Raw genomic sequence first — 25,077 nt, 5'->3', positions numbered from 1 at the left:
CCATCCTCCCTAGCAGTCAGTGGCAATGCTTTCCTGTATTCCCCTAGGTCCCTGCCTCAGTGTTAAATGGACAACAGGGTTAACGAAAGAGAATTTGCTGATTTTGTCCTCCCAAGAGTGATCACGACAGCTGTTCATCTTACTTTAAGTTCTTTTTCTAGGGGGGAACGAAGTTCCACAATTTTGGCCTGGACCCGGTCAAAGAATTGCTTGTAATAATGGTACAAATTCCATAGAACACTGCAAAGTGAATCTGGAAGAAATGAAAAGGAAACAAAAACACCACACTTGCTGCATGTGCTACTGGTGCCAGCTGTGGCCTTCATATTTCAGTGATGATCCTTCCTCATTACTCTCTATGCCATGAGATTACACTGAGTTTCACAGGCATGTTATTTAGGGATCCTGTCTGAGTTTAGCATTTCCCAGAGATGCAGGCTGTCAATACTCCCCTATTTTTCACTTCGGCTTATAACAGATGTTTTTTTGCACTTTTTTTTTCTTGAAGATGATGTACTCCTAGGTTCTTCTAAAATCACAATGTCAAATTCTTTCTGTGAATCTTATTGTAAAATCAGCAGAAACTGAGCTTTTTTTAAAAGATGGCATATTAAGCAGTTCACCTCATATGCTCATTCATGTACAATCTATACTCATCTTGTAGTGAGACTTTTATCCCAATTGCTGTGGTCAGGGACAGTACTTGACAGTGGGCAGTTTTATGTGCAGTTCCTTGATGGTTGGCAGTGCTTTCACTGGATGAAAGAAACTAATAATGGCCTGGATCAAGCAGCAGCTTAGCAGGACATTTAGTGTCTAGACAGAGAGATGTGCTGCCTCAACATGCTAGGTCCTGAGATCTTCACCTGGCAATTTACTTCTGCCAGAGCTCACTAGTCATCTGCACCTCATTTTGAATGTTCTTCTCTATATCGAATGTGAATTGCATTAAACATAACTGTGTCTTATTTAAAACCTAGAGTGCAATGAGGCACCTGTCTCATGTAGAAAATTCAAAGCCTAACTCATTTTAGTAATGCAATGTCAAAGGAAAGGAAAAAAAAAATCCTCACCCTTTCCTTCAACCTGTGGCATCAGCAAGACGTGACAATGGAAAACCAGTAACATCTGAAGTCGCACATGGAACTCTCCCAGCGAGGATCCTTCAATAAATGCTTGTAACGTGCTGACCAACAACATCAAGGTCATCTGTTTGTCATCTTTAAAAATTCAAAGAGGAAAATATATATGTTCCTTCGACCATGACTCCCTATTCCTAATGTGCATGCAATCTATTTGGGATACTATGGATGGCCAAGAGGTAGACATCACAATGTGAAACTCTCAAGCAAGGACCATGGCTAAATTCTAAGCTGATTTAAAAGTAGCAGGCCAGGTGTGGTGGCTCATGCCTGTAATCCCAGCACTCTGGGAGGCCAAGGCAGGCAGATCATTTGAGGTAAGGAGTTCAAAACCAGCCTGGCCAACATGGTGAAACCTCGTCTCTACTAAAAATACAAAAATTAGCCAGGCATGGTGGTGGGCACCAGTAATCCCAGCTACTCAGGATGCTGAAGTAGGAGAGAATCGCTTGGGCCTGGGAGGCGGAGGTTGCAGTGAGATGAGATGGCACCACTGTACTCCAGCCTGGGCAACAGAGCAAGACAAAAATAAATAAATATAAACAAAAGTAGCAGCTGCACACAGGGCATATGTTAAATGCACTCACAGCAAATTATGAAAATGAATTATAAGATGCTTGTCACAAGTATAAAAAAAAAAGACTGTTCATTCAAGCATATTGGCTACTACCTACCAAAAAGTCAACTTTCAGTTTGACTTCTATCATGAACATAGAGAAGAAGGAAACCTTATCATATGACTGGTTCTCTAGACTTTTGGAGAAGACATTTAAACCTCTCAGACTTTTGTTACTATTCTCTCAGTTAGACAAGCACGATTTACAGTTTTCTTGGCTGACCTCTCAGAAATATCATGAAGTCAAATGGGAGGCATTCCCATGAAAGCAATGTAGCAGGAGAAGCGGGAGCAGGAAAATGTTACACTTTATAGCACTCCATTTAGCTGGGAAGCTCTAAGTGGGCAGGAAATGTATTGCCAGGCATTACCTTCCTGTTCTTCTGTTTGTTCCTGCATGTGCTTCTCAAGCATTTGATAGATGGAGAACCAGTGCTTGGTCGATTTCTCAGTGTGGCGCTTCATAGTATTATCCAAACTCATGGACCAGCAGCTGAAACGAGAAGAAGCCAAGGAGGCATTTAGGGAAACCCATTTGAAATATCTGACACCAGAGATGCAGAAGCTACATGCTCACTATCCTCTCCTCCCAAATGGAGATGGAGGAGCCACCCAGTTTCCTCCCTCAAGAATATATGCTGTTGTCTGAACTGTAGTCAGGTGATTTTAATGCCCTACTGTTAACGCTGTGATTAATAACTGAAAAGCACATTCTGTAGCTGTAATACTATATAAATCCTGAAGAAATTTAAACTAGCAAAAAACAAAAGCCCTTACAACCTAAGTTTAGGAGAGGGAAGGAGAGTCACTTACTTCAGCTCCAGTTTGCGCCACCGAATGATCATCTGACTGATCAAATCAAGATGTTTCCGCAAAGACAAAGTTCGACTTGCATTTTCCTCCCAATCCTAAAGAAACAAAGATAAAATTTACTATGGACATTATTCAATGCCATAATCACCTCCTCCCTCAAGAACATCTTGAACTTTGCTTGACTGAAGACTACTGGGCCCCTAAACAACTTGTACCAATTGCAGGAATGAATTTACAGTGTATCCAGCTTCAAGTTCTTTCTGTTCACATGACAGAACTCCATCAGAGCCAAGTTTAGAGGCTGGCAAAAAAGCAGTGTTTACAGACTGGAGTCTGAATTTGTGCTGTTTGCTATCTGACCTAGAAGAAAGACATGTGGCCCTTTCCTGTCCAATGGGGAGGCAACAGCTAACTCAGAGGCTATGAGGGCACTGAAGGGGATAGTGTATGTGGGCACTCAGTTGGACTGAAGGCCCACCTGGAAGGCCGGAAGGAGTGTACCCTCATTACCGGTGGATACTGCATCCCACTGGATAAAAGGCAAGGCAGCTAACCCTCACCACAGGGGCAACGGCCTCACTGGCAATGATCTCACCCCATGCCAGAAAAACCAAGGATGTTTATCTTTTTCCAGCTCAAACTATAATTTTCTGTCTAACAACAAAGGTGCCACAAGATACATCTTTTGCCAACTGACCACCAACAAAAATGAGGAAGAGAGGGATTAGCTCACCTGTGCCTTTGCCAGAAGGATCTCTAAGCCATTCAGGAACTTTGAGATGGGACTGGAAAGTGGGAAACTACGAATTCTGTCCACTACAACCAGGAGCTGCAGAAATAAAGATTTGGGTATCTCAGTAGGAATACCAGTGATCCAAAGTCACAGGGTACTGAAGAGAGTCCTGACCAGACGTTTCCCCACAATTCTCTACTTTTAAAACACCTCTGAATAAACAGAGCAACATGGCAACATTTTATTATGTGGTCAGCAACTCCTAACCAACAAATAAAATTAACAGAATCCCCAAACATCATTTATAAAAGAGAAATACAAAACTGGTATGTTCATCCTACAGTTAGTAAGTAGCATCTCATTGAACTGCAGTTCTTTAAGCTTTTGTTTATACATATGCATGTGCAAGTGGGTGCCCCCAGGGATAATGGTGAGGCTGCATCCTCCTTGCAGATTCAGTACTGTGAGCATTCCTTCCTCAACAGCTGCCCTACCTGTTCAAGCGCTGGGTGTTCTGGCCAGTCCCGCAGCAAGTGACTGACAGCCTCTGAGAAACCTTGAAGCACAGGTTGACACTGCCGGGCTTCTGGAACATTGGGATGCTGGTAGAAGTCATAGGGCCCATCAGGTTTCACCATCAGGTCTGAAGGTACCTCCCCAAAGAGTGTGTTATGGGAGAGGGTGCAGGCCAAAAGTTGGCTTCCCAAGAGTCGGTCATTCAGTTCAACTCCTGTGAAGTTAACATCATGGTAAAGTCAATGAACTCAGTAAGTTGATCCATCAGCATGTCAAAAAGATGTCAGCAACGTGGCCAGGCACAGTGGCTCATGTCTGTAATTCTAGCACTTTGGGAGGCCGAGACAGGTAGATTGCTTGAGGCCAGGAGTTTGAGACCATCCTGGCCAACATGGTGAAACCTCATTTCTACTGAAAATACAAACATTAACCAGACAGGCTTGTGCCTGTAATCCCAATTTCTTGGGAAGCTGAGGCACAAGAATTGCTTGAACCTGGGAGGCAGAGGTTGCAGTGAGCTGAGATTGTGCCACTGCACTCCAGCCTGAGCAACAGAGCAAGACTCTGTCTCAAAAAAATAAATAAATAAATAATCAGCAACAATGAACTAATTGGGGACTGATGAATGCTATTCTCCCCCAAAGCAATACCGGCCTAGAGAACTGTAATCCTAATACCATGGTAGCTACCTGAAGCTCTCAAGTTTCTAGAATACACAAAGGAAGTCAGAAACTGCCTAGGTATAAACAAAATGGTGTAGGGGTTAATTCACTGCATCCAAATTCCCAGTTTTTATACCTATTCTAGGGAAACAGAAAGGAAACTTAAAGCCTCCTTCCTACTTGTATGAAATAATGCCATGAAATCATGTAAGAAACTGCACTGAACCAACTATTAAACCATATTCCACGAGACTGGTTGCTCCCAGGTATATATTATTTCATTTGAAAAGCACTAACGCTATTTGACAGAAAGCAGAAATAATGCTAAGGAAAACACACACACACACACACACACACACACACACACTTAAATTAAGTCCTTATCCTTATTAATCCCTTCCCCCAAAGGATCGAAACAATAAAAATCCATCTTTTTCTTGACCCATTTGTACACTCATGAAAATCTATCTTACTACAGAATCCTAAATCAATTTTCTTGAATCAGCTTAAGTTCTTTAAGCCAAGGAAACTCCAATAAGGAATTATGCGAAAACAGGAAATTCGTGAGTGCGATTGTTACAGAAGTAGCAACAGCATCTATTTGCATTTGCTTTGATTTCCCAACTGCATAACAAAAGTAAATTACTATACCCATCAGGGGGTAGAAGTGTGTCACAAGCGATGCCCCAGTCTGATAGCAAGACAGAAACAGGCTGAGGTAATGCTTTGCTTCATGTGGCGGCAGAGTCTGTTGATACCAGAGGGATCGAGCAAAGTTGAGACATAACTGCTGGTGTATCAGCATTACCGCCTGCATTGAATTCTGGGAGAGGAGAGCTGGATTTGTGGCTGCTTCCTCTTCTTGCCCATCTGAAGTTCCTTTGTTCTCCTCTAACGTTGGCTGTACCAAAATATCTGCAAAGTCCTATAAATAGCATTAGAGCAATTGAACTTTTAAAAATCAGAATCTACTTCTAATCAGACTAAAAGGAAGAAAGAAAAAAACATAAGAATGATTGAGAAAATGAAATAGGACTAATATATGTATTAAAATATATTTTAAAAGACTACAGGCTGGGCACAGTGGCTCACACCTGTAATCCCCGTGCTTTGGGAGGCCGAGGCGGGAGGATCACTTGAGGTCAGGAGTTTGAGACAGCCTGGGCGAAATACTGAGACCCTGTCTCTGTAAAAAATATAAAAACTGGCAGGGTGTGGTAGCATGCGCATGCAGTCATAGCTACTTGGGAGGATTGTTTGAGCCCAGGAGTTTGAGGCTGCAGTGAGCTATGATTGCACCACTGCACTCCAGCCTGGGTGATAGAGCAAGACCCAGTCTCTAAAATACATACATACAGAGAGACAGAAAGAGAGAGAGAAAGCCATCAGAGGGAATGTATATGGCATCAAGGGAATTCATTCCAAAACAAACCCTGCCACCACTGTCCTACCTTTTCATGCAGGGGGAACTGTTTTCTGAACTCCCATTCTTCCTCCTCCTCTTCGCTCAGGGTTGTCCTAGAATTCCTGCTCCTGTATCTATATAGGCTGCTTTCCTGCTCAGCCTTCTCTTGGGCTATGCGTTCCTGCTCATCCCACTCATTGATGATTTCCTGAAAGTCACACAGACAGAAGCTGAGCTTTCCTTGCTGAGGCACTCACAAAGGGAAGATTTGCTATTAATTTCTTGTGAAAATGAAAGTATCATGACTCAAAAACAAATAAAAGCCAACATCCAAGAACTAAATTCCATGTAATAAAGAGCAAATGGGTTTTGTTTTCCAAGTGTGTAGCCTCAGCTAAATTCCCCAGTTTCCTAAATTCCCCCTGCTGTGTCATTGTAATTTTTAAGGTGTAAAACTTGCCACAGTACAGCTAATGGGAACTTCCTGTCAAGAGATAAAGGTGCCTTATAACAAGGACCGACTCAGGGTTGGCCATGAGAGGGCTGTGGTTCAGACAGCACTTGGATGGCACCCCAAGGAGCTGGCCAAGGGGTTCAGAAAAGAAACACTTAGACTAGGGACTGGGTGGTCAAAGGGCACCAATCAGGCAAAACTGGAATGTGTCTTACCAGACACTTCTGAAATTCCCTACCACTTCTAAGATTTTAGATCTTTAAACTGGCAAAAACTGTAAATTAAAGAACCATCCAGTACTGCTGAGGTTGAGGAAATAAGCACCCACCATCTAGGAAGGTAATTTGCATGTAAAGCCTAAGAAGTGTGTTTAGTCTTTGTCCCAGCAATCCTGAGCTCTAAAATTTGTATCCAAATATATAGCTGTGAGACTATTTACTGTGGCATTGGGTTTTTTTTTTTAATTTTGGGGGGGCGGGGCAAAATAGTAAAAAGTATAAAAAAGTATATACAAATGTAAATGTTCAATGATAGGAAAATAGTTAAATTACTTGTGGCATAAACATACAATAGAATACTTGGCAGTCACTAAATATGAAGCAGGTGAAGAATACAGAATAACAGAAAAATAATCACTATACATGAAGTTTTTAAAACCAAATAGAGTTATCAAATAGAATAAACTTTATTAGTGGTTTGTTGTACATTTTGTGGCAATTTAAGGACATGTCTCAGGGGCTCGGCGGGGGATTAGAATCTACCTCAACTGGAGCAACTCTTTTTTTCTGTCAATTATGCTAAGATTTGTATTTTTTAAAAGCTGCTGCTACTAAAAAAAAAAAATTTGTAGGCCACTGGAACAAATTTTTAAAAATTTAGAGTGTCATAGACATACAGCTACAGGTAAATATTAGTATATATACACACACACAAGCAAGCCTGGAATGGGATACCTGATATGTTAGCACCATTTATACCACTTTAAGTGGTAGGATCATTAGAAATTTTAGTATTCTCTTAATTGCATACAATGAGAGCAAATTACTTTTATTAATAAGGGAACATCTTAATGCAAGTTGACATAAGTATCTGGCAAAATTACCATCAACAAAGTCAAAAGACAACTGACAAACTGGGAGAAAACATGTGTAGTGTATAAAAAAGGGTGCTCTCATTTTTTTTTTAAAAATCTCTTAAAAATTGAGAGGCAAAGGTCCCCAAACACGATAGGTAAACAGAGAAAAAGAAGGAACAGAACACAGAATGCCCACGCCCCAACGACACTACCTGTGCATCTACTAGGCATGCTAATGTCCTGCAGGCTGCCCTGCTATGAACCTGACTCTCTGCAGGAGGGAGGGCAGGGCAGGCCTCCCAGAGATGGCTCACCTGACACACATGTCTGAAGAGCTGCAGGGCCCTCTGGTCCAACTCTCCCTTGCATAACACATGGGAGCGCAGGTAAAGGAGAGCATTCATCAGCAGCTGCTCCCGAGTGGGACAGGCTTTCTGGCCCTTGCCTTCCAGCTCCTTTCCTCCTGAGCACTTGATGATTAGCTTCCCAAGGCCTCGTAGAACCTCCTCAGATTTCACAGAGCACAAAGTGTCTGCATGAGCATAGTAAGTGGGGAAGGTGGGGCCCACCGATGGGAAAGCCAGCAAGGCTGTGGCCAGGGTCCCCAGCCTGTCTGCACCAACCATACTGCTGTAGAGTGAGGTGTGGAGCTCATAGGCCACCAGCCTCATGCCATGTTGTAACTGCAATATGGATGCCTGCAGTGGGCTCACGGCATCTGGATAGAAGGTGTACTCCTCTGCCAGCCGCTTCCGGAACTGGTGGTGTGACTGCTGCCAAGAGGCCTCCTCCTTTAGAAGGCTGTGGGCTACTTGGGCAGACCGTGGCCCATCCATGTGGAGGGCCTGCAGGAGCCGTGTGAGCAGATCCTGAACGGCAGGGGCCTTGGCGATACTAGTGACGTAGTGGTGGATCTCCTGCACCAGGGACTCGTAAGCAGGCAGCTGGGGTCTGAAGGCCTGTTTCTTCAACAGGTGACAGGTTAAATTATCCAGCCGATCCATCCTTTGGCGCAGCAGCCTAAAGGGAAATTAACACAATATGCAAATTATGTCAGAAGAAGAGCAGCAAATCTAGATTGGATCCTCAGCTAGGAAAACAGAAGGAAGAAATATCAGCTGCTGCTAAATAGTATTTGCAATATCATCTCAGTTGTGATAATAATACCGACAATTAGTTAATGAAAATGGATAACATTTACATAGCGGTTACTGTGTCATGTATGTTGCTGGTGCTCAGATGCATATCTTACTGAAGCCTCATCATGACTCACTGGAGTAGATAACTACAATTATTATTCTTATGCTGATATGGGACACTGAGATGTAAGGCATTAAGTGATCTACCCAACGTCTAAAACCAAAGGTCAGGAGTAGGACTGGAACTCAGAACCTACTGGACTATACAGGCTGAGCATCCCAAATCCAAATATCCAAAATGCGCCCAACTTTTTGACTGCCAGTCAATATGACACTTAAAGAAAATGCTCATTAGAATATTTTGGATTCCAGATTGTCAGACCTGGCATGCTCAACTGGTATAAATATTCTAAAATCTGAAGAAAAAAACAAACCCCAAATCCAAAACACTTCTGGTCCCAGGCATTTTGGATAAGGAATCCCCAACCCGTATCGTATTTCCTAATAACAGACCTATAGCCAAGAATAGCAGAGAAATATAGTGCATACCATCACATCCCACTTCTATGCTGAGACTAAGTTTTGGCTTCAAACATCTTAGTCCCATGCGAACACACGCCTTGAATAGCCCCCCTCCCCTCCTTTCACAAGGCATATATTTTTCCTGACTATAAACAAGGCTTTGGGATCTAATTACTAATGTAGTTTAGAGGTGTATATTATCACTTCTACTCACACCATAATTACATTGCAAAGGTCAACTCCATCAAAAGGACAGTCAATAATCCCCGAAACAAATAATCACTTTGCTGTGTTACCTGACGTGAGGATGAGAGTAGCTGACAACGACTTCATCTTCCAGGTCTCTTCCAGTCTGCAGCTGGGATGACAGGTTCCGGGTCTTCCATTCACACTGCAGTTGGTGTAACTAATGGAAAAGAGAGAAACTAGTCCACTGTGTCCCAGCTATGACCATGCACATGAGGACAATGTTCTGGGGACATGTAGAGGAACAAGATGGAAGGAATCTGGGTTCCTGAATGACCCAAGGAGAGGTGGCTCTGCTCCATTAATCTAGACCATTCACATCAGAGTTGTGAGGGGAAAGAAACAATCTTATTTACACCACTGAATTTTTCAGTCTCTCTGCTATAAGAGCTTAGCCTTCACTCCAACTAATATAATTTTCCTTCTTCAAAATATGTACTAACGTACCATTATCTTAATGTATTTAGTTCCTGAACTTGGTTCAAAACTTCAAATAGCAAGAGATACCACATTACCCAAATCAACTTGATTCTTTTTTAAGACAGGTTCTCAGCCTGTAGCCCAGATGGAGTGCAGTGGTGCAATCATGGCTCACCAAACCCTTGACCCCCCACTGCCCAGGCTCAAGTGATCATCCTGCTTTAGCCTTGGGAGTAGCTGGTACTACAAACACATGCCACCACACCCAGCTTTTTTTGTTTTGCTTTTTTTGTAGACAGGGATCTTACTATGTTGTTGCCCAGTTAGTCTCGAACTCCTGGGCTCAAGTGCTCCTCCCACTTCAGCCCCTCAAAGTGCTGCGATTACAGGGTGAGGCCACCACATCTAGCCTCTACTTGATTCTTGAGTTTTGAATAGCAAGCACCCATAAGTTCAAAATTCCTAGGACACAGGGATACTATATTCTATCTAAAGAAATATCCAAATCCAGCTCCTTTCCTCCTGAGCACTTGATGATTAGCTTCCCAAGACCTCGTAGAACCTCCTCAGATTTCACAAGAGCACAAAGTGTCTCTCACAGAGCACAGGCATGGTGGCTCACGCCTGTAATCCCACCACTTTGGGAGGCCAAGGTGGGTGGATCACTTGAGGTCAGGAGTTCAAGACCAGCCTGGCCAAGATGGTGAAACCTCGTCCCTACTAAAAATACAAAAATTAGCCAGGCGTGGTGGCAGGTTCTTGTAATCCCAGCTACTCGGAAGGCTGAAGCAGAGAACTGCTTGAACCCAGGAGGCGAAGGTTACAGTGAGCCGAGATCGTGGCACTGCACTCCTGCCTGGACGACAAAGCCAGGCTCCGTTTCAAAAACAAACAAACAAACTGAAACAAAAACCCAAATACCCAAAACTGAGCTCAGGTAGAGAGAGTCCAGAGACAGTGAGAGATGCCACTATTTCTGACAATGGCTCAGGTTTTCTACCTGCCCTCTGCCCATTGCACCTATTGGCAGAGACCTCAGAACCTTAGGAAGGGCTCCTCCCAGAGCCTGAGTATAGTCAGGGGAACTCTCAAAGGGGAAAATACAGTCTCTCAAACAGACTCGTGGGAAGTCACAAGGCAGCTTATGCAATATCATGCTTCTGATGATCTGAGCACCCAAGAGGGAATAAAAGGAGTAATACAATAAGCAAACCCAGCACATCAGGGAAGGAGCCAATGCTCCAAACTCTTGCCTTCCATACCTCTTCCTTGGCATAATTGAGCTTGTACTCCCTCTTCACCGCAGGGTCAAAGCGTGCCTGGGGAAGCCATGTCTGAATTTGGAGCAAGCCAAGGCTCACCCAGAGGCTCCCACGCTGGGCTGGCTCAGGCAGGCTCCTCTTACTCTCCCCTTCACCAAAAAGGTGGTGCAGGGAGGTGAGCAATTGGCAGATCAGTTCCTTGGGCAGCGCCTCCTGACCAGCCAGGTCCCCAAGTGTCTGGCCCACATGCTGGAAGGCCTGGCTGCTCCCAAGCAGCAGCTGCTCACAGTTCTGCATGTACTCCTGCCGCCGGGACTCTGGTAGCAGCTCTACTAGGCCTGCCAGGTGCCGGAACAGCACCTGCCCCTGGAGTTGGGAATCCGTGCGTCTGTGGGGACAATAAGAAAGCAGTGAAAGGTTTGCAATGTATCAAAAAGCATTCCTTTTCATATACTATAATTCTCTCAAGAAATGATAACCACAGAACGCAGCATCAATATGTGGAGGTGAATTTCTGTTCTCACATGGTCTTATTTGGTTTACTAAGTTCACCCTCTTGATCACAATACGCTTAAAACTGACAGACGAACCAGCCAGCTCATGGTAGCCTGAAAACATGCTGATTCAGGCAGAAAATACCCTCACTTCAAACACCAGAAATAGCCACTACAGAAGGAAGTTCTCACTGGGTCTTTGCTCCATGCGCTGGAGAAAAGACAGGAACTTTACAGTCTGCTTTCCAGGACGAGAGAATACCTGAATTCTGCTACTGAAGAGATAGCCATGTTAGTCCAAAGCATCGAACTGATGTCCTGGAGCTGCTGGGTTCTCTCAACCCACTCTCCTAGGGTCACGTGAGAGGAGGACAGGATGGGGAGGCCACTCACATCCCAGGGACTTGCTCTCCAGCTGCTGGTTAAGACTTCAAAGCAGCACTTAGAGAATATGGGTCTATTGAGATTGCCAGGGCCCTAAAGAACAAGAAAAGAGTCAATAACTTTTAGAAATTAACTAAGACAATTTCCAGAAGCAGCATTAGGGAACCTGAGAGGAAAGAAAGAGACAGTTCAGGTTGCTTGGAACAGGTAAGCATCACTCAGAGATTGGACTAGAAGGACAGAATGGGTTAGTATACCTTAAATGAAAGTGGACTCCAGGCTTTAGGAAATAGGCAATGGATGCTTTAGCAATGCATGAGGAAAGCCTGCAAACCTGGGAATCAGGGAGAACATTCTTGCAGAAGGGAAAGAGACACACTGCAGGTGGATGAGAGCCAACTCAGGGTGCAAGGAAAGGAGTGAGAGACAAATTTAAGAGCCAGGGACAAAATGTCCTTAGACTGTCTGTGTCCTTAGACTGTTAAATGGGACACAGTAATAGTTGTCCACAGCAAAGGGTTGTCAAAGGGTGACAGCCAAATGTGTGTGATAGTCAACTCTCTATAATGCCATACAACCCTCAGGGATCCAAAGTTTATCACTAAAGGTTTTGAGAGGTGTTTTATAACAAATCCATTTTGATAGTGCAAAAGAATGGAATAGAGTTCAAGTAAATCCAAAAACATTTGGGGCAATAAGGCATTTCACATGAGAGTGGAAAGGATGAATTAGTGAAAATGGTGTTATCACATCGCTTTTGGATCTGTTTGCATAAAAGAAAAAATTTGCATCCCTATATCATAAAATAACATATACAGATGAAATAGATTTGAACATAAAATAAAAATATAGGAGAAAATAATGGAAAATAGTTTTGAACTCTTGAGGTGATGAAGCAAGACATTTTTTAAAAGCATGACACTAAAGTCAGTAAGCAGAAGGGACTGGCATATTTGGAGGGAAAAAATTATAAAACTTGTGACATATAAGAAAACAAACTCGAGACACGACAGAAAACTAAAAATATACTTCCAACCTATATTGGGCAAAGGCTTAATATCCATAATATATAAAAAGATCTTCAATAATAAACTAATGCTGAACAACCCCCTTTTTTTTTTTTTTTTTTGAGACAGGGTCTCACTCTGTCACCCAGACTGGAGGGCAATGGCGCGATCTCGGCTCACTGCCACCTCCGCCCCCCAGGCCCAAGCAATTCTCCTGCCTCAGCCTCCCAAGTAGCTGGGATTCAGGTGCACACCACTACCGCCCAGCTAATTTTTGTTTTCAGTAGAGACAGGGTTTCACCATGTTGGCCAGGCTGGCCTTGAACTCCGACCTCAAATGATCCACCCGCCTCAGCCTCCCAAAGTGCTGGGATTACAGGTGTGAGCTACAGCGGCCAACGAACACAATTTTTTTTTTTTAAAAAAAGCACGAGTATTACTGGAAAATTCAGAGAAGAACTAAAGGGGATCAATAAACATGTGAAAATATGTTAAATTTTCACACTTAACAAAGAAGTGCAAATGAGTTCTTTTTAACTCTATGACAGAAACAACTGGAAATGTTTATAACACCTAGTGTGGCAAGCAGATGAAGAACAGGTCCTCATCTCTATGTTAAAGGAAACTTAACCTCACTGTGGTCATCCAGGACTTCAGGACTTCCCTTTTCACTGGCTCTTCACATATTTAAAAAAGTGAAAAGCAAAAACCACATCTCCAGTCTAATAATAACCATAATTGTGTTTTTAACGTGTAGACACTGTGACCTATTCAATTCTAATTCTAATAACTTATGCACAGAAATGCTCCAACAAGTGAACAAAGACATATACTAGGAGTCAATGTGGCATGCTTATTATAGGAAGAGGGAGAAAATGCAAGAAACTTAACATTTTATCAATAAGTGATTAAAATAAATTCAAGCACATTGATACACTGGAATAACTTTTAAAAATAAGCTGGAATGACACGTTTCTATTACATATATGTGTACTTATTTTTGTTTACATATGTATTTAATATAAAAATATATATAAACAGAAGGATATAGAGCAGAGTGGATATTTCTAGTGAATTATATATTATATATACATATATCTGTACTGTTTAAATGTTTTTACAGAGGGAAAATGTTTTAATTTGAAAAAATACAGACTTTTTCAATAAAACCTTTTTTGACTTATCTCAGAATTTCACAAATTATTTAACACGGTATACTTTTACTGACAGTACACTTATTTAACATCCTGCAGAAAATAAAGTGTTGTAATCAACTATTTAGTTACTACTCTATGCTAGGAATAAATGTTTATTGATAGATCCATTCAGAAACTCTTTTGCCACTATCAAACATTTTTTATTAGACCAACAAACCTTCAATGTGGAGTCCAAAGCAGACTTGGGTGCCTCCCTCTGCTGCATACCAGGCAAAGGGTTCCACATTAGCCAGTACTCTGGATTTGTGGTCACAGTACTGTTCCAGAAAGACATAAACATGGAATTAAATAACTCGGACCACAAAGATGTAATTTCTTCAGGAGACACCTAGAAATAAAGGAATAATTAGGTGAGAGAGAATATTTGAGAAAGACTCCATAAATCAAGTTATTAGGTCCTCTTTCTTCTAAGATCCATCTAAAACTATCATAAGTTTAAAAATAATAATCCACATTTTCTGTTTCTCTGCCATCCCGGTCATCTTGGTCAAGGAATGTGACATGTTTACAGTTTTATTTAAAGCTGTACTAATGAAATTCTATTAACCAGAGTGTACCAGTATTCACATTCAATTTATTAGGGAGGAAGAGTAGAAAATACTCTCACAATATATTTTTGAGCAATTGGGAAATTTTAAGAAGCAAATATTTTCATCTCAGTTAAATGGAAACCAAATGAATACTCCTGTGATAAGAGTTATAATATACCCTCATAATTACTACGAAAGAATATTTAAAATTCTTCCCTTTAAGAGGCAATTCAAAAAAACCTGAGGTTTCCAACATGGAATTTTGAGAATAAATAAAATGTTGTGCAACCAGTTTGTCACAGAAAATCTAATCAACTCATAGTGTAAAGGAGGCTTATGTCTCGTTGTGATTTTTACCTTCTGATGATGCAGCAAGGACCACAGATCTCGAAGCTCTTGAGGTGCAACTGGTGTGTGATAAAGACAAAATGAGATGAGATGACTTATCTCCTCATTTATCTGGGGTTGTTGATTTTTGCTGCATCTGTTCCAAAAATAAAGAGGGAGAGGGTGGAGTATGGACTATGAATGAACTGCTGGAAAGCTACTACATTAGGGAAAGTGTAACATAAAACTTACAGTACATTTATCTAAAAATGAACAACTCTACTGATAAACTTCCCAGTGACTTTTAAAGTAGAATCAAAACTAGCAAAAAACCTTCAATAAATTTTGGCTTTCCAAAATGGCAAATCACTTCCCTCTGCTTCAGCAACCATCCCCATCAAGTCCGTGGTTTGTTTATGGGTATAGGATACACAGAATAATCAAGAAAAAAAGTTCCCGCATGGTTTACCTTCTGAGACAAGCTTGTGCCATAAAATCAGCTGTCACTTTGTACTGCCACAGCATAGCCAGGTACTCCATTGCAGGCCACAACTGAACACTCCTGGTGAGGTGGATTACAGAGGTCAAGTCTGGATGGGACAGGGAGGAAGCTTCACCATGCTTCTTCTCCAGAAAACCAAGTGAGAGTCCTTTGGCTTTCAGTTCTAAACAGTGAGCATGCACAAAATTCTTCAACTCATCTGGACAAAGAGACAAATGTTGTATTACAGCACAGTGGTCAACAGTACAGCCTCTAGATTCTCAACAACCTGCTAGGTGACTGCAAGCTTAACTTCAGCTAACCAGAGTTAAGTTCCTTAACCTGAGCTTTGAGATTCTCATCTGTGAAATGGTATTAATACCCACATGATTCTACTGATGGAATTAAAAATATATGTGAAGTGTAGACCTATGCTTGACACTTATTTAAAGGTATATATACTTTACCCCTCACATTACCCAGAAAAGAAAAATCTAAGGGAAAACTTATTAGCTACCAGCAAGAGGATATTTTCAGAGCATCTGTCAGCTAGCCAAGTGCTAGAATATTTTACCTAGGTTGACATCTTCCAAAATATTAGCTCTGAGGATCAATCCCCAGGCTTGCAGGAGACTTTTCTTTAATGTCCATTGAGAAGCAACCACTTGGAGACGATTAAGGTCTTCCTGCCATCCATTCTCCCCAAGGGCAGGCATCTGCTCCCTGATGGCAAGGACTTTGTTAAGGACCTTCAGTTGTGAAAAACACTCCACCACCAGCTTGTCCTGAAACAACAAAACCCACAAGAGCATACTATAGAACACAAATGTGGTTTTCTTTAGTAGCCTATACAGGTCTCAGAATAAACTTATGATATATTCTTAATGTTTCCAGAAAACAAAGGACTTGTTTATTCCTGTTGCTGTCAAGAGATTTTACAGTAGTAATAAAGTTAACTGTCTACCCAGCCTTAAGGGTCTCAGGAATAAGTAAGATGATAATATGCAGCAAATTACTAAACAGGATTCATGGGATAGAGCCTGCCCTCTTGTTATCTGCAGGTTCCGCATCAATTCAACCAATCGTGGGTCAAAAATATTCAGGGGGAGGCGGGGTGCGGTGGTTCACGTCTGTAATCCCAGCACTCTGGGAGGCCAAGGCGCGCGGATCAGGAGGTCAGGAGATCAAGACCATCCCGACTACCATCTTGACTAACACGGTGAAACCCCATCTCTACTAAAAAAAAATACAAAAAATTAGCCAGTCGTGGTGGCGGGCGCCTGTGGTCCCAGCTACTCGGGAGGCTGAGGCAGGAGAGTGGCGTGAACCCGGGAGGCGGAGCATGCAGTGAGCCGAGATCGCGCCACTGCACTACAGCCTGGGCAGCAGAGCGAGACTCCGTCTCAAAAAAAAAACATTCAGGGGGAAAAACGGATGGTTGCGTCTGTACTGAACACGTAAGGACTTTTTTATCTTGTCATTATTACCTAAGCAATCCAGTATAATCACTATTTACACAGCATTTACATTGTATGAGGTACTGTAATTCAGAGATAATATAAAGTGCACATAAGTTATATACACACGCAACGCCATTTTATATAAGAGTCTTGGGCTTTCCTGGATGTCTGTATCCAAGGAGAATCCTGGAACCAATCACCCGCAGATGCCAAGGGAAAACTGTAAGAGTTAGGCTTTGAAGACAAGGATTAATCTTATACAGGGTCAGTTCCCAAGTTCCAGAAGGACTTCAGAAGAAGTAGTCAATTTCTTTTTATTTACTAAATGCTTCCAGGTATACCTTAAAAGGAAACGGTCGTCCCAGGAACTTCTGCAACTTCTTTACACCAACGAAGCCACCAGTCTGGCTCCCCAGACAATTATGAATATGTTCTGAGACAGTCTGAACTTCTTTGTAGTATCTAAAGGAGAACAAGGGCAGAGGGGAAATAAAGAAAGGGGGAAATGCTAGACAGTAAGAGAAGCCATTAATATTTTCCTTCTTTTTTTTTTTTAATTGTACATTTACCAATATGCCAAGGGAATAAACCAAAATAAAGCAAGAAGAAGCAGTTTTGGTTCCAAATCTTATCCTTAACATCATCTGTCTGTAATCATTGACATTAGTACTCTAAATATGAATCTTACTTGTCTTCATAATTCGTCAGAAGTTGGGGGATCTGGTGGACCAGATGTTTTAAAACCCAGTGCCAATGGAGTGCAAGGAGGGCCAGACCTGGGGCATCTACTTTTACTGTGTCGGCTACAGTCCAAAACCGGTCCCGCCACCGCAGAGAACCTAAGATCTAAAAACAAAGTCTCTTAAATAAGATGGCATGAGGAAAGACTAAAAAAAGAAGAAAATATAAAAACAAAGTGAACCAAGACTGCTCAGCAGCATCTCCTGGGAAAAGACACACAACACAGACTATAACTGCTAATCAATGCTCAACTTGCATACACGAAAAGTCTAAGACTGGACTGGAATATATGTAGGAACATTAAGGCAGACAGAGGAGGCTAAAATCTTTTCTGTTAGTATTTATGCTTAGTTATAGCATAAGTTATTAGACAAAATGGAATTGTTGGGTCAAAGTATAGGTCATTTTACAAGAAACTACTAACTGTATTCCAAAGCAGCTGTACCATTTTGTACTCTGACCAGAAGTGCAGAAGAGTTTCAGTTGTTCCATTTCTTTGCCAATACTTGCTGTTAATGATTTTAACTTTAGTTTTAATTTTAATTATATTCTGGTGGATGGTACACCTCACTGTGGTTTCAAGTTACATTTCTTTGATAACTGATGACATTGCAATTTTTAAACTTCTTACTGGTCATTCATATAACTTGCGAGAAGATACTCTATTCAGATGTCTTGCTCATTTTAAAAACTGGGTTGTATTATAGCTAGTTTATGGAATTTATGTGTTTTGTTAGCAGTTTTTCCCAGTATATTCATTTCCTCACAGTATGGTCATAAAGGTATCTATGAAGAATAGAAGTTTTAAATTTTGATGAAATCAATTTTATCAATTTTTTTTTTCATTTAGAAAGAATCCTAAAAACTCTTTGCCTATACTTAGATTGTAAAGATCTTCTTCTATGTTTTCTTTTAGCCAGTTCATAGTGTCAGTTCTATTTTTAAAGGTTTCATCCATGTTGAGGTAACTACATATAATGTGAGGTAGGGGTAAATGCTTTTTTTTAGACTGCATCTTGCTCCATTGCCCAGGCTGGAGCGCAGTGGCACAATCTCAGCTCACTGCAATCTCCGCCTCCCAGGTTCAAGTCATTCTCCTGCCTCAGTCACCCAAGTAGCTGGGATTACAGGTGCCTGCCACCATACCCAGCTAATTTTTTTGTATTTTTAGTACAGACGGGGTTTCACCATGTTAGCCAGCCTGGTCTCGAACTCCTGACCTCAGGTGATCCACCCACCTTGGCCTCCCAAAGTACTTGGGATTACAGACATGAGCCGCCGTGCCCAACCAGGCTCATTTTACTTTATATGAACATCTAATTCTTCCGCCACCCTTTACTGAATGGACCATTTTTTGCCATTAAATTACCTTTGCATATTTAACAAAAAAACAAAACAAAAATAACTGACCATGTGTGGGAAGGGGGGTGGGGTCTATCTGTGAATCCTCTATTTTGTTTTATTGGTCTAAATGTCTATCCTTAGACAATACCATATGGTTTTGTTTAATACAGGGTTGCACTGCAAATCAGGTAATATGAGTCTCCAACATGGCTCTTTGAATAATGTAGTTTTACAGTAACATTGTTTCTAGATTAGTGATTTCCTACAGTGGTTCCATGAAGTCAAAACTATTTTCATAACATCATGCTATTTGTCATTTTCACTATGATGACATTTACACTAATGGTACAAAAAAAGAAGGACTGACAGGCAAATTATGACTATCTGACAGACACTGCATTGAAAATCAATGATGTGAACCTGTCACTTCAAGAAAAACAATTGAGAGACCAGGCGCGGTGGTTCACGCCTGTAATGCTAGCATTTTAGGAGGCTGAGGCAGGCCGATCATCTGAGGTAAGGAGATCCAGACTAGCCTGGTCAACATGGTGAAACCCTATCTCCACTAAAAATACAAAAAATTAGCTGAGTGTGGTGGCACGAGCCTGTAATCCCAGCTACTCAGGAGGCTGAAGCAGGCGAATCACTTGAAACCAGCAGGCGGAGGTCACAGTGAGCCAAGATAGCACCACTGCACTCCAGCCTGGGCAAGAGTGAAACTCCGTTTCAAAAAAGCGATTGAGAATATGTGTTGCCATGATAAAATCTGAGCTTTTAAGCAAAACTTAGCATTCTGGAAAACTGGCCGGGAACGGTGGATCACGCCTATAATCCAAGCATTTACGGAGGCTGACGCAGGTGGATCACCTGAGGTCAGGAGTTCAAGACCAGCCTGATCAACATGGTGAAGCCCCGTCTTCACTAAAAATACAGAAACTACCCAGATGTGGTGGTGCGTGTCTGTAGTCCCAGCTACTCGGGAGGCTGAGGCAGGAGAATCGCTTGAACCTAAGAGGCAGAGGTGGGCAATGAGCTGAGATCATGCCATTGCATTCCAGCATGGGGGACAGAGCAAGACTCTGTCTCAAAAAAAAAAAAAAAAAAAAAAATCTGGAAAACAGAGTTTGACGACTTCCTGGTAACGATTTTTCTGATGAGATTTGTGATTTTTCACAAGCATGACTTTTTATTTATTTATATTGAAGAATGAAATGTGCCAACTCAGTGAACAAATTTTCCAAGTTACCAATGCACACGCTATAAACTAATGCAGGGTCAAAGTCCATCCAAGGTGCAAACTAGGCCAATGATTTTTCTTTTTTTTTTTTAGACAGAGTATTGCTCTGTCCCCCAGGCTGGAGTGCAATGCACGATCTCGAGTCACTGCAACCTCTGCCTCCTGGGTTCAAGCAATTCTCCTGCCTCCCGAGTAGCTGGGACTACAGGTGCCCGCCACCATGCCTGGCTAATTTTTTGTATTTTTAGTAGAGACGGGGTTTCACCATGTTAGCCAGAATGGTCTCAATCTCCTGACCTCGTGATTTGCCTGCCTCAGCCTCCCAAAGTGCTGGGGCTACAGGTGTGAGCCACCGCACCTGGCCGTGGACAGTGAATTTTAACACGAGAAGTTCACTGATTATTTGCTCAGATTCTCCATTGCTAATAACCCTTACAAAACTATTTGTCGTTTTTGGTGAGCCATCAAATAAAAATATTTGAAATTATATGAAATGGTTACTAAAATACTCCTCCCCTTTCCAACCTCCTAACTATAGGAGGCCAGTTTTTCTTCATAAACTTTATCCCAAACAACATACTATAAGAATCCATCTTCTCGGCCGGGCGCGGTGGCTCAAGCCTGTAATCCCAGCACTTTGGGAGGCTGAGACGGGCGGATCACGAGGTCAGGAGATCGAGACCATCCTGGCGAACACGGTGAAACCCCGTCTCTACTAAAAAAAATACAAAAAAACTAGCCGGGCGAGGCGGCGGGCGCCTGTAGTCCCAGCTACTCGGGAGGCTGAGGCAGGAGAATGGCGTGAACCCGGGGGGCGGAGCTTGCAGTGAGCTGAGATCCGGCCACTGCACTCCAGCCCGGGCGACAGAGCCAGACTCCGTCTCAAAAAAAAAAAAAAAAAAAAAAGAATCCATCTTCTCACAAGCCAGACATACAGAGACTTGCAGGAATGTAAAACAGTTCCACGTTTCTCAATTTTTATTTTAGAAACTGCTATTTTTTATTGAAAATAAGTTATTCATATTAACATGAAATTCTTTGCTACTGTATTTTGAAGCAAATTTATGGGTTTTTAAATATTTTTCAGATTTAGTTCTTAATATGTAAAAACTGACAGATGTAACATCTTTGAGGTTTCTGAGAACCTTTAAGAGTACAGAGGCAGAGATCAAAAAGTTTAAGACTGGCTGATCTACTTTACTAGACTTACTAGAATAATCTGGATTAAAAACTCCATGTAACCCACATGTAACAATAATGTCTAAGAGGACTTAAGTGGATTAAAAAATAACTGTTACAATCTAACACAGGTGAACAAATAAAAAACTGTAGTAGATCCATGCAATGGAATACTACTCAGCAATAAAGAGGAATGAACGACTGATACATGAAACCACATGGATGCATCTCCAAATCACAATGCTGCGTGAAAGAAGATAAACAAAAACGTATATATACTGCATAATTCCACCTATAGAAAATAAAACTGATCCACAGTAACAGAGAGCAGATCAACAGCTACCTGGTTGTGGGTGGGAGCAGGAAAGAAGAAAATACAAAAAGGGAATGAGGAAACTTTTTGGGGTAATGGATATGTTCATCATCTTGACTGTGATAATGGTTTCACAGGTGTATACATGTCAAAACTTACACATTTTAAATACATGCTGTTTATAATATGTAAATTATACCCTGATAGATTTTAAATATGTGTATAGGTATATTTAAAACTGTTAAGAATAAATTTATTAAATAACATTGGGCATATATCAACACTGAACTTAGTCTTAGCCCTAAGAATCTTTATACCAAGAAACATAAATTTTGTTGTTTAAAATAAAACAAGGTGCAGTTCCTTACCTCATATACAATGGCATCAGACACCATTCCCTGGGAAGACTGTACCCAGAGCAGGACTAGTGCATCACAAAGTTCAAAAAAAGCAGCAAGATTGACCACAATTTCATGGGGCAGAGTGTGATAGCTCTCTGGATCTGAGAGTCAACATAAATGAGAACATTTCATCAGATTTAAAATAATCTCTAGACATTTTCCAAATAAATTGTAATCTACAACTTAAATGTTATTCCCAGTACAAAGGTCAATTTTGAAAGAGCAAAAGCAAATTCTTTGCCTACTACAGGTTGTGTGTCTCTTATCTGAAATGCTAAGAATCAGAAGTCTTTCAGATTTTGAATTTTTTTTTTTTTGATTTTGGAATCTTTGCATATACATAATGAGGTATCTTGGGGATATTGTAAAATAGAAAGTCCAAACTTTCTATTTTACAATATTTTTAATAATTTTATGCATGAAATAAAGTTTGGACCGTATTTTGACCATGGCTCATCATATGAGGTCAGGTATAAAATTTTCCATTTGTGGCATCATGTCAGTGCTCAAAACGTTCCCAATTTTGGAGCATTTCAGATTTCAAAATTTTCATATTAGGGATGTTCAATCTGTATTATTAAACTTGGCAAATGAGGCATGTATACCTACAGATGTAAATAATGTCTCACTGAAAAATGCAGATTATAAAGAAAAAAATGTATATTTTATACAAGTATTTAAGTATAAAATGAAAACTAAGTACTTATCTTTAGATGCATAGTTAACACCAATAGATATGAGAAAATATAAATGAAACTATTACTAACACTAGCTGATGTAAATATCAACTTTTTCAATTTTTATACTTTAATAGTTTCAATTTTTTCCAACAAGCACAACTATCTTTTCAATTAACAAAAAATAAAGATGGGAGAAATGCTCCCTTCTATAATAAATGCTTATGAATATGCACTTTTTCAGCCGACAGACCTAGTTTTCAAGTGGCTCTGTTACTTGCTAAAGATGTGACCTTGAGCATCTCCAAGTCTCCCTGTCCTCACTAATAACATGGGGACGTATATCACAGGTGGCTATAAAAAGTAAATGAGATCAAGGACACATAAAAAGCATTTAGCTAAGCACCTGGCACAAAGTAAGTGCTGAGTAAATGTTAGCCATTACTATTGAGTAAGGGGACATGTTTAAAATCAGGTCAACAGATTAAAAGGAACCAGTAAACAACAGCAGCTGCTGAATATGCCTCAACTTCAGCAACATTATGCAATAAGATACTTAATTAGAGAACACAAAAGGTTCTTACCTTGATGGAATTCAAAGGACATTCTCAAAACACTATCTCTTAGCTTTTTGCTACCAACAGAAACCAAATTTGCTTCAGTAAAAACCCGTTTTTCCCGATCAAGATATATGATTGTCCTAGAATGAGATTCAAAAAACATAACAAATAGTTATCGGTTAATAACATTTTCAATCATATCCTCTATTTGCTGGCACACTTGGAACATCAGGGTCCTTCACCCTGCCATTCCTCTCCTGCATCTGCAAATCTTGGACTAAAGAGATGGGAGATGAAAGTGGCAACTACTAAGGTGAAAGGAAAGAAAATCGATGGATGGAGAAAGTTGGGTCTAGGCAGACTGCCAGGCCTTGGTCTGCCACGATCTGACAAACTGCACTGTGAACTCTTCAAAGTGGCCATGGTAGAAATGGAGGAGTTGGGGGAGTAGCGGAGTAGGGGCTGGTAGCTTGCAAGGCAACCTCTGAGGTACACACTATACTTGTGGATTCACTTTGAAAATTACGTAAATTCATATGTGAGTGTGTACATAAGTATGGAGGTGTTATTATGTCTCCAACATTTGAGGACAGGAAATGATGTGGACAGAGAGATGGCTGAGGAAGAGACAAGTAAAAACAAGTAGGTGAAAATGGGAGGAGCTGCTAGGAATTAAACAAAAACCAGGCTGGGCACAGTGGCTCACACCTATAATCCCGGCACTTTGGGAGAATGAGGCAGGTGGATCACTTGAGCTCAGAAGACCAGTCTGGGCAACATGGCAAAACCTTGTCTCTACAAAAAAGTACAAAAATTAGCCAGGTGTGGTGGTGATGTGTACCTGTAGTCCCAGCTACTTGGGAGGCTGAGGTGGGAGGATGGCTTAAGCCCAGGAGGCAGAAGTTGCAGTGATCCAAGATTATGCCACTGCACTCCAGCCTCAGTGACAGAGCTAGACCCTATCTCAAAAGCAAAACAAAAACAGAAAACAGTAGAAATATGATTATCATACGATAAAGGCAATCATGTCCAACACCCCACAACTTCTCAGGTTCACAAAATTCAACACACATAAGCTATTTGACAGATTCTTAGGAAAGGTATAATCTGAGAAGCCAGTGAGGCAAACAGTGCCCAGAGCAGCAGGTTTCACTTACTTGTTTGCAGCTGATTCTAAAAGGGCAAAGAGCTGGTCAGGCTGGTCCGTTTGTGGGTCAAAGTCCATCAAATTTCTAATCATGTCCAGAGCCTGCATATTCCATCGGGGGTCCAGAGGGATCACAAATTCATCTAGTTTAAAAACAGAACAAAACAAAAATCGGAAATATTGGAGGTAAATTCCTTGCCTGGGAAGTTTCAGTTGAATATTTTTATTGCTTTACTTTGAGCACATTGAATCCTGATGGGGAAGAGGTTGAACCAGTAAACACCATGAGTTTCATCCCATAATACTAGAACAGCAGGGTTTAATAGCTTTTACACTCTTTCTTTTCCAAATGCAAAGTATCTGTATGTACTGAAAGTTCATCCCAATGCAGGATATAAAGGTAATCCCTACTAGAACACAACATTCCAACCAATGAATTCACTTCCTGATATCACACTAATCCACGGGCTAAATTACACAGCGGTCACCATTAGCTTAAAAAAAAAATTACGTACATGGCAGAAAATGAAAGAATACACCTGTTTTCATTAAGAAAACAAGGCAATTTTTTAA

General features: G+C 41.2%; 1 protein-coding gene across 2 annotated transcripts in view; it reads right to left on the bottom strand.

Annotated features, from left to right (window-relative positions):
- Positions 1-25,077, bottom strand: part of LOC105496567 (midasin AAA ATPase 1) — a 186,540-nt gene that overhangs the window by 42,517 nt on the left and 118,946 nt on the right. For both annotated transcript variants that reach the window (XM_071096725.1, XM_071096726.1), the window contains exons 51-71: positions 24,515-24,647; positions 23,382-23,497; positions 22,088-22,221; positions 17,594-17,751; positions 17,247-17,367; positions 16,020-16,230; positions 15,434-15,665; positions 14,995-15,121; positions 14,265-14,435; positions 11,762-11,976; positions 11,006-11,393; positions 9,374-9,483; positions 7,731-8,436; positions 5,934-6,095; positions 5,134-5,407; positions 3,799-4,034; positions 3,305-3,400; positions 2,572-2,666; positions 2,130-2,251; positions 1,074-1,220; positions 144-253 (exon numbers count right to left, since the gene is read on the bottom strand). In XM_071096725.1, coding sequence (XP_070952826.1) covers positions 144-253; positions 1,074-1,220; positions 2,130-2,251; positions 2,572-2,666; positions 3,305-3,400; positions 3,799-4,034; positions 5,134-5,407; positions 5,934-6,095; positions 7,731-8,436; positions 9,374-9,483; positions 11,006-11,393; positions 11,762-11,976; positions 14,265-14,435; positions 14,995-15,121; positions 15,434-15,665; positions 16,020-16,230; positions 17,247-17,367; positions 17,594-17,751; positions 22,088-22,221; positions 23,382-23,497; positions 24,515-24,647 — 4,064 coding nt within the window. The remainder of the gene's footprint in view (positions 1-143; positions 254-1,073; positions 1,221-2,129; positions 2,252-2,571; positions 2,667-3,304; positions 3,401-3,798; positions 4,035-5,133; positions 5,408-5,933; positions 6,096-7,730; positions 8,437-9,373; positions 9,484-11,005; positions 11,394-11,761; positions 11,977-14,264; positions 14,436-14,994; positions 15,122-15,433; positions 15,666-16,019; positions 16,231-17,246; positions 17,368-17,593; positions 17,752-22,087; positions 22,222-23,381; positions 23,498-24,514; positions 24,648-25,077) is intronic.

The sequence above is a fragment of the Macaca nemestrina genome, chromosome 5 (genome assembly GCF_043159975.1).
Source record: "Macaca nemestrina isolate mMacNem1 chromosome 5, mMacNem.hap1, whole genome shotgun sequence".
In the NCBI taxonomy this organism is placed as follows: Eukaryota; Metazoa; Chordata; class Mammalia; order Primates; family Cercopithecidae; genus Macaca; species Macaca nemestrina.
This window is presented reverse-complemented; position numbering and strand designations above follow the sequence as displayed.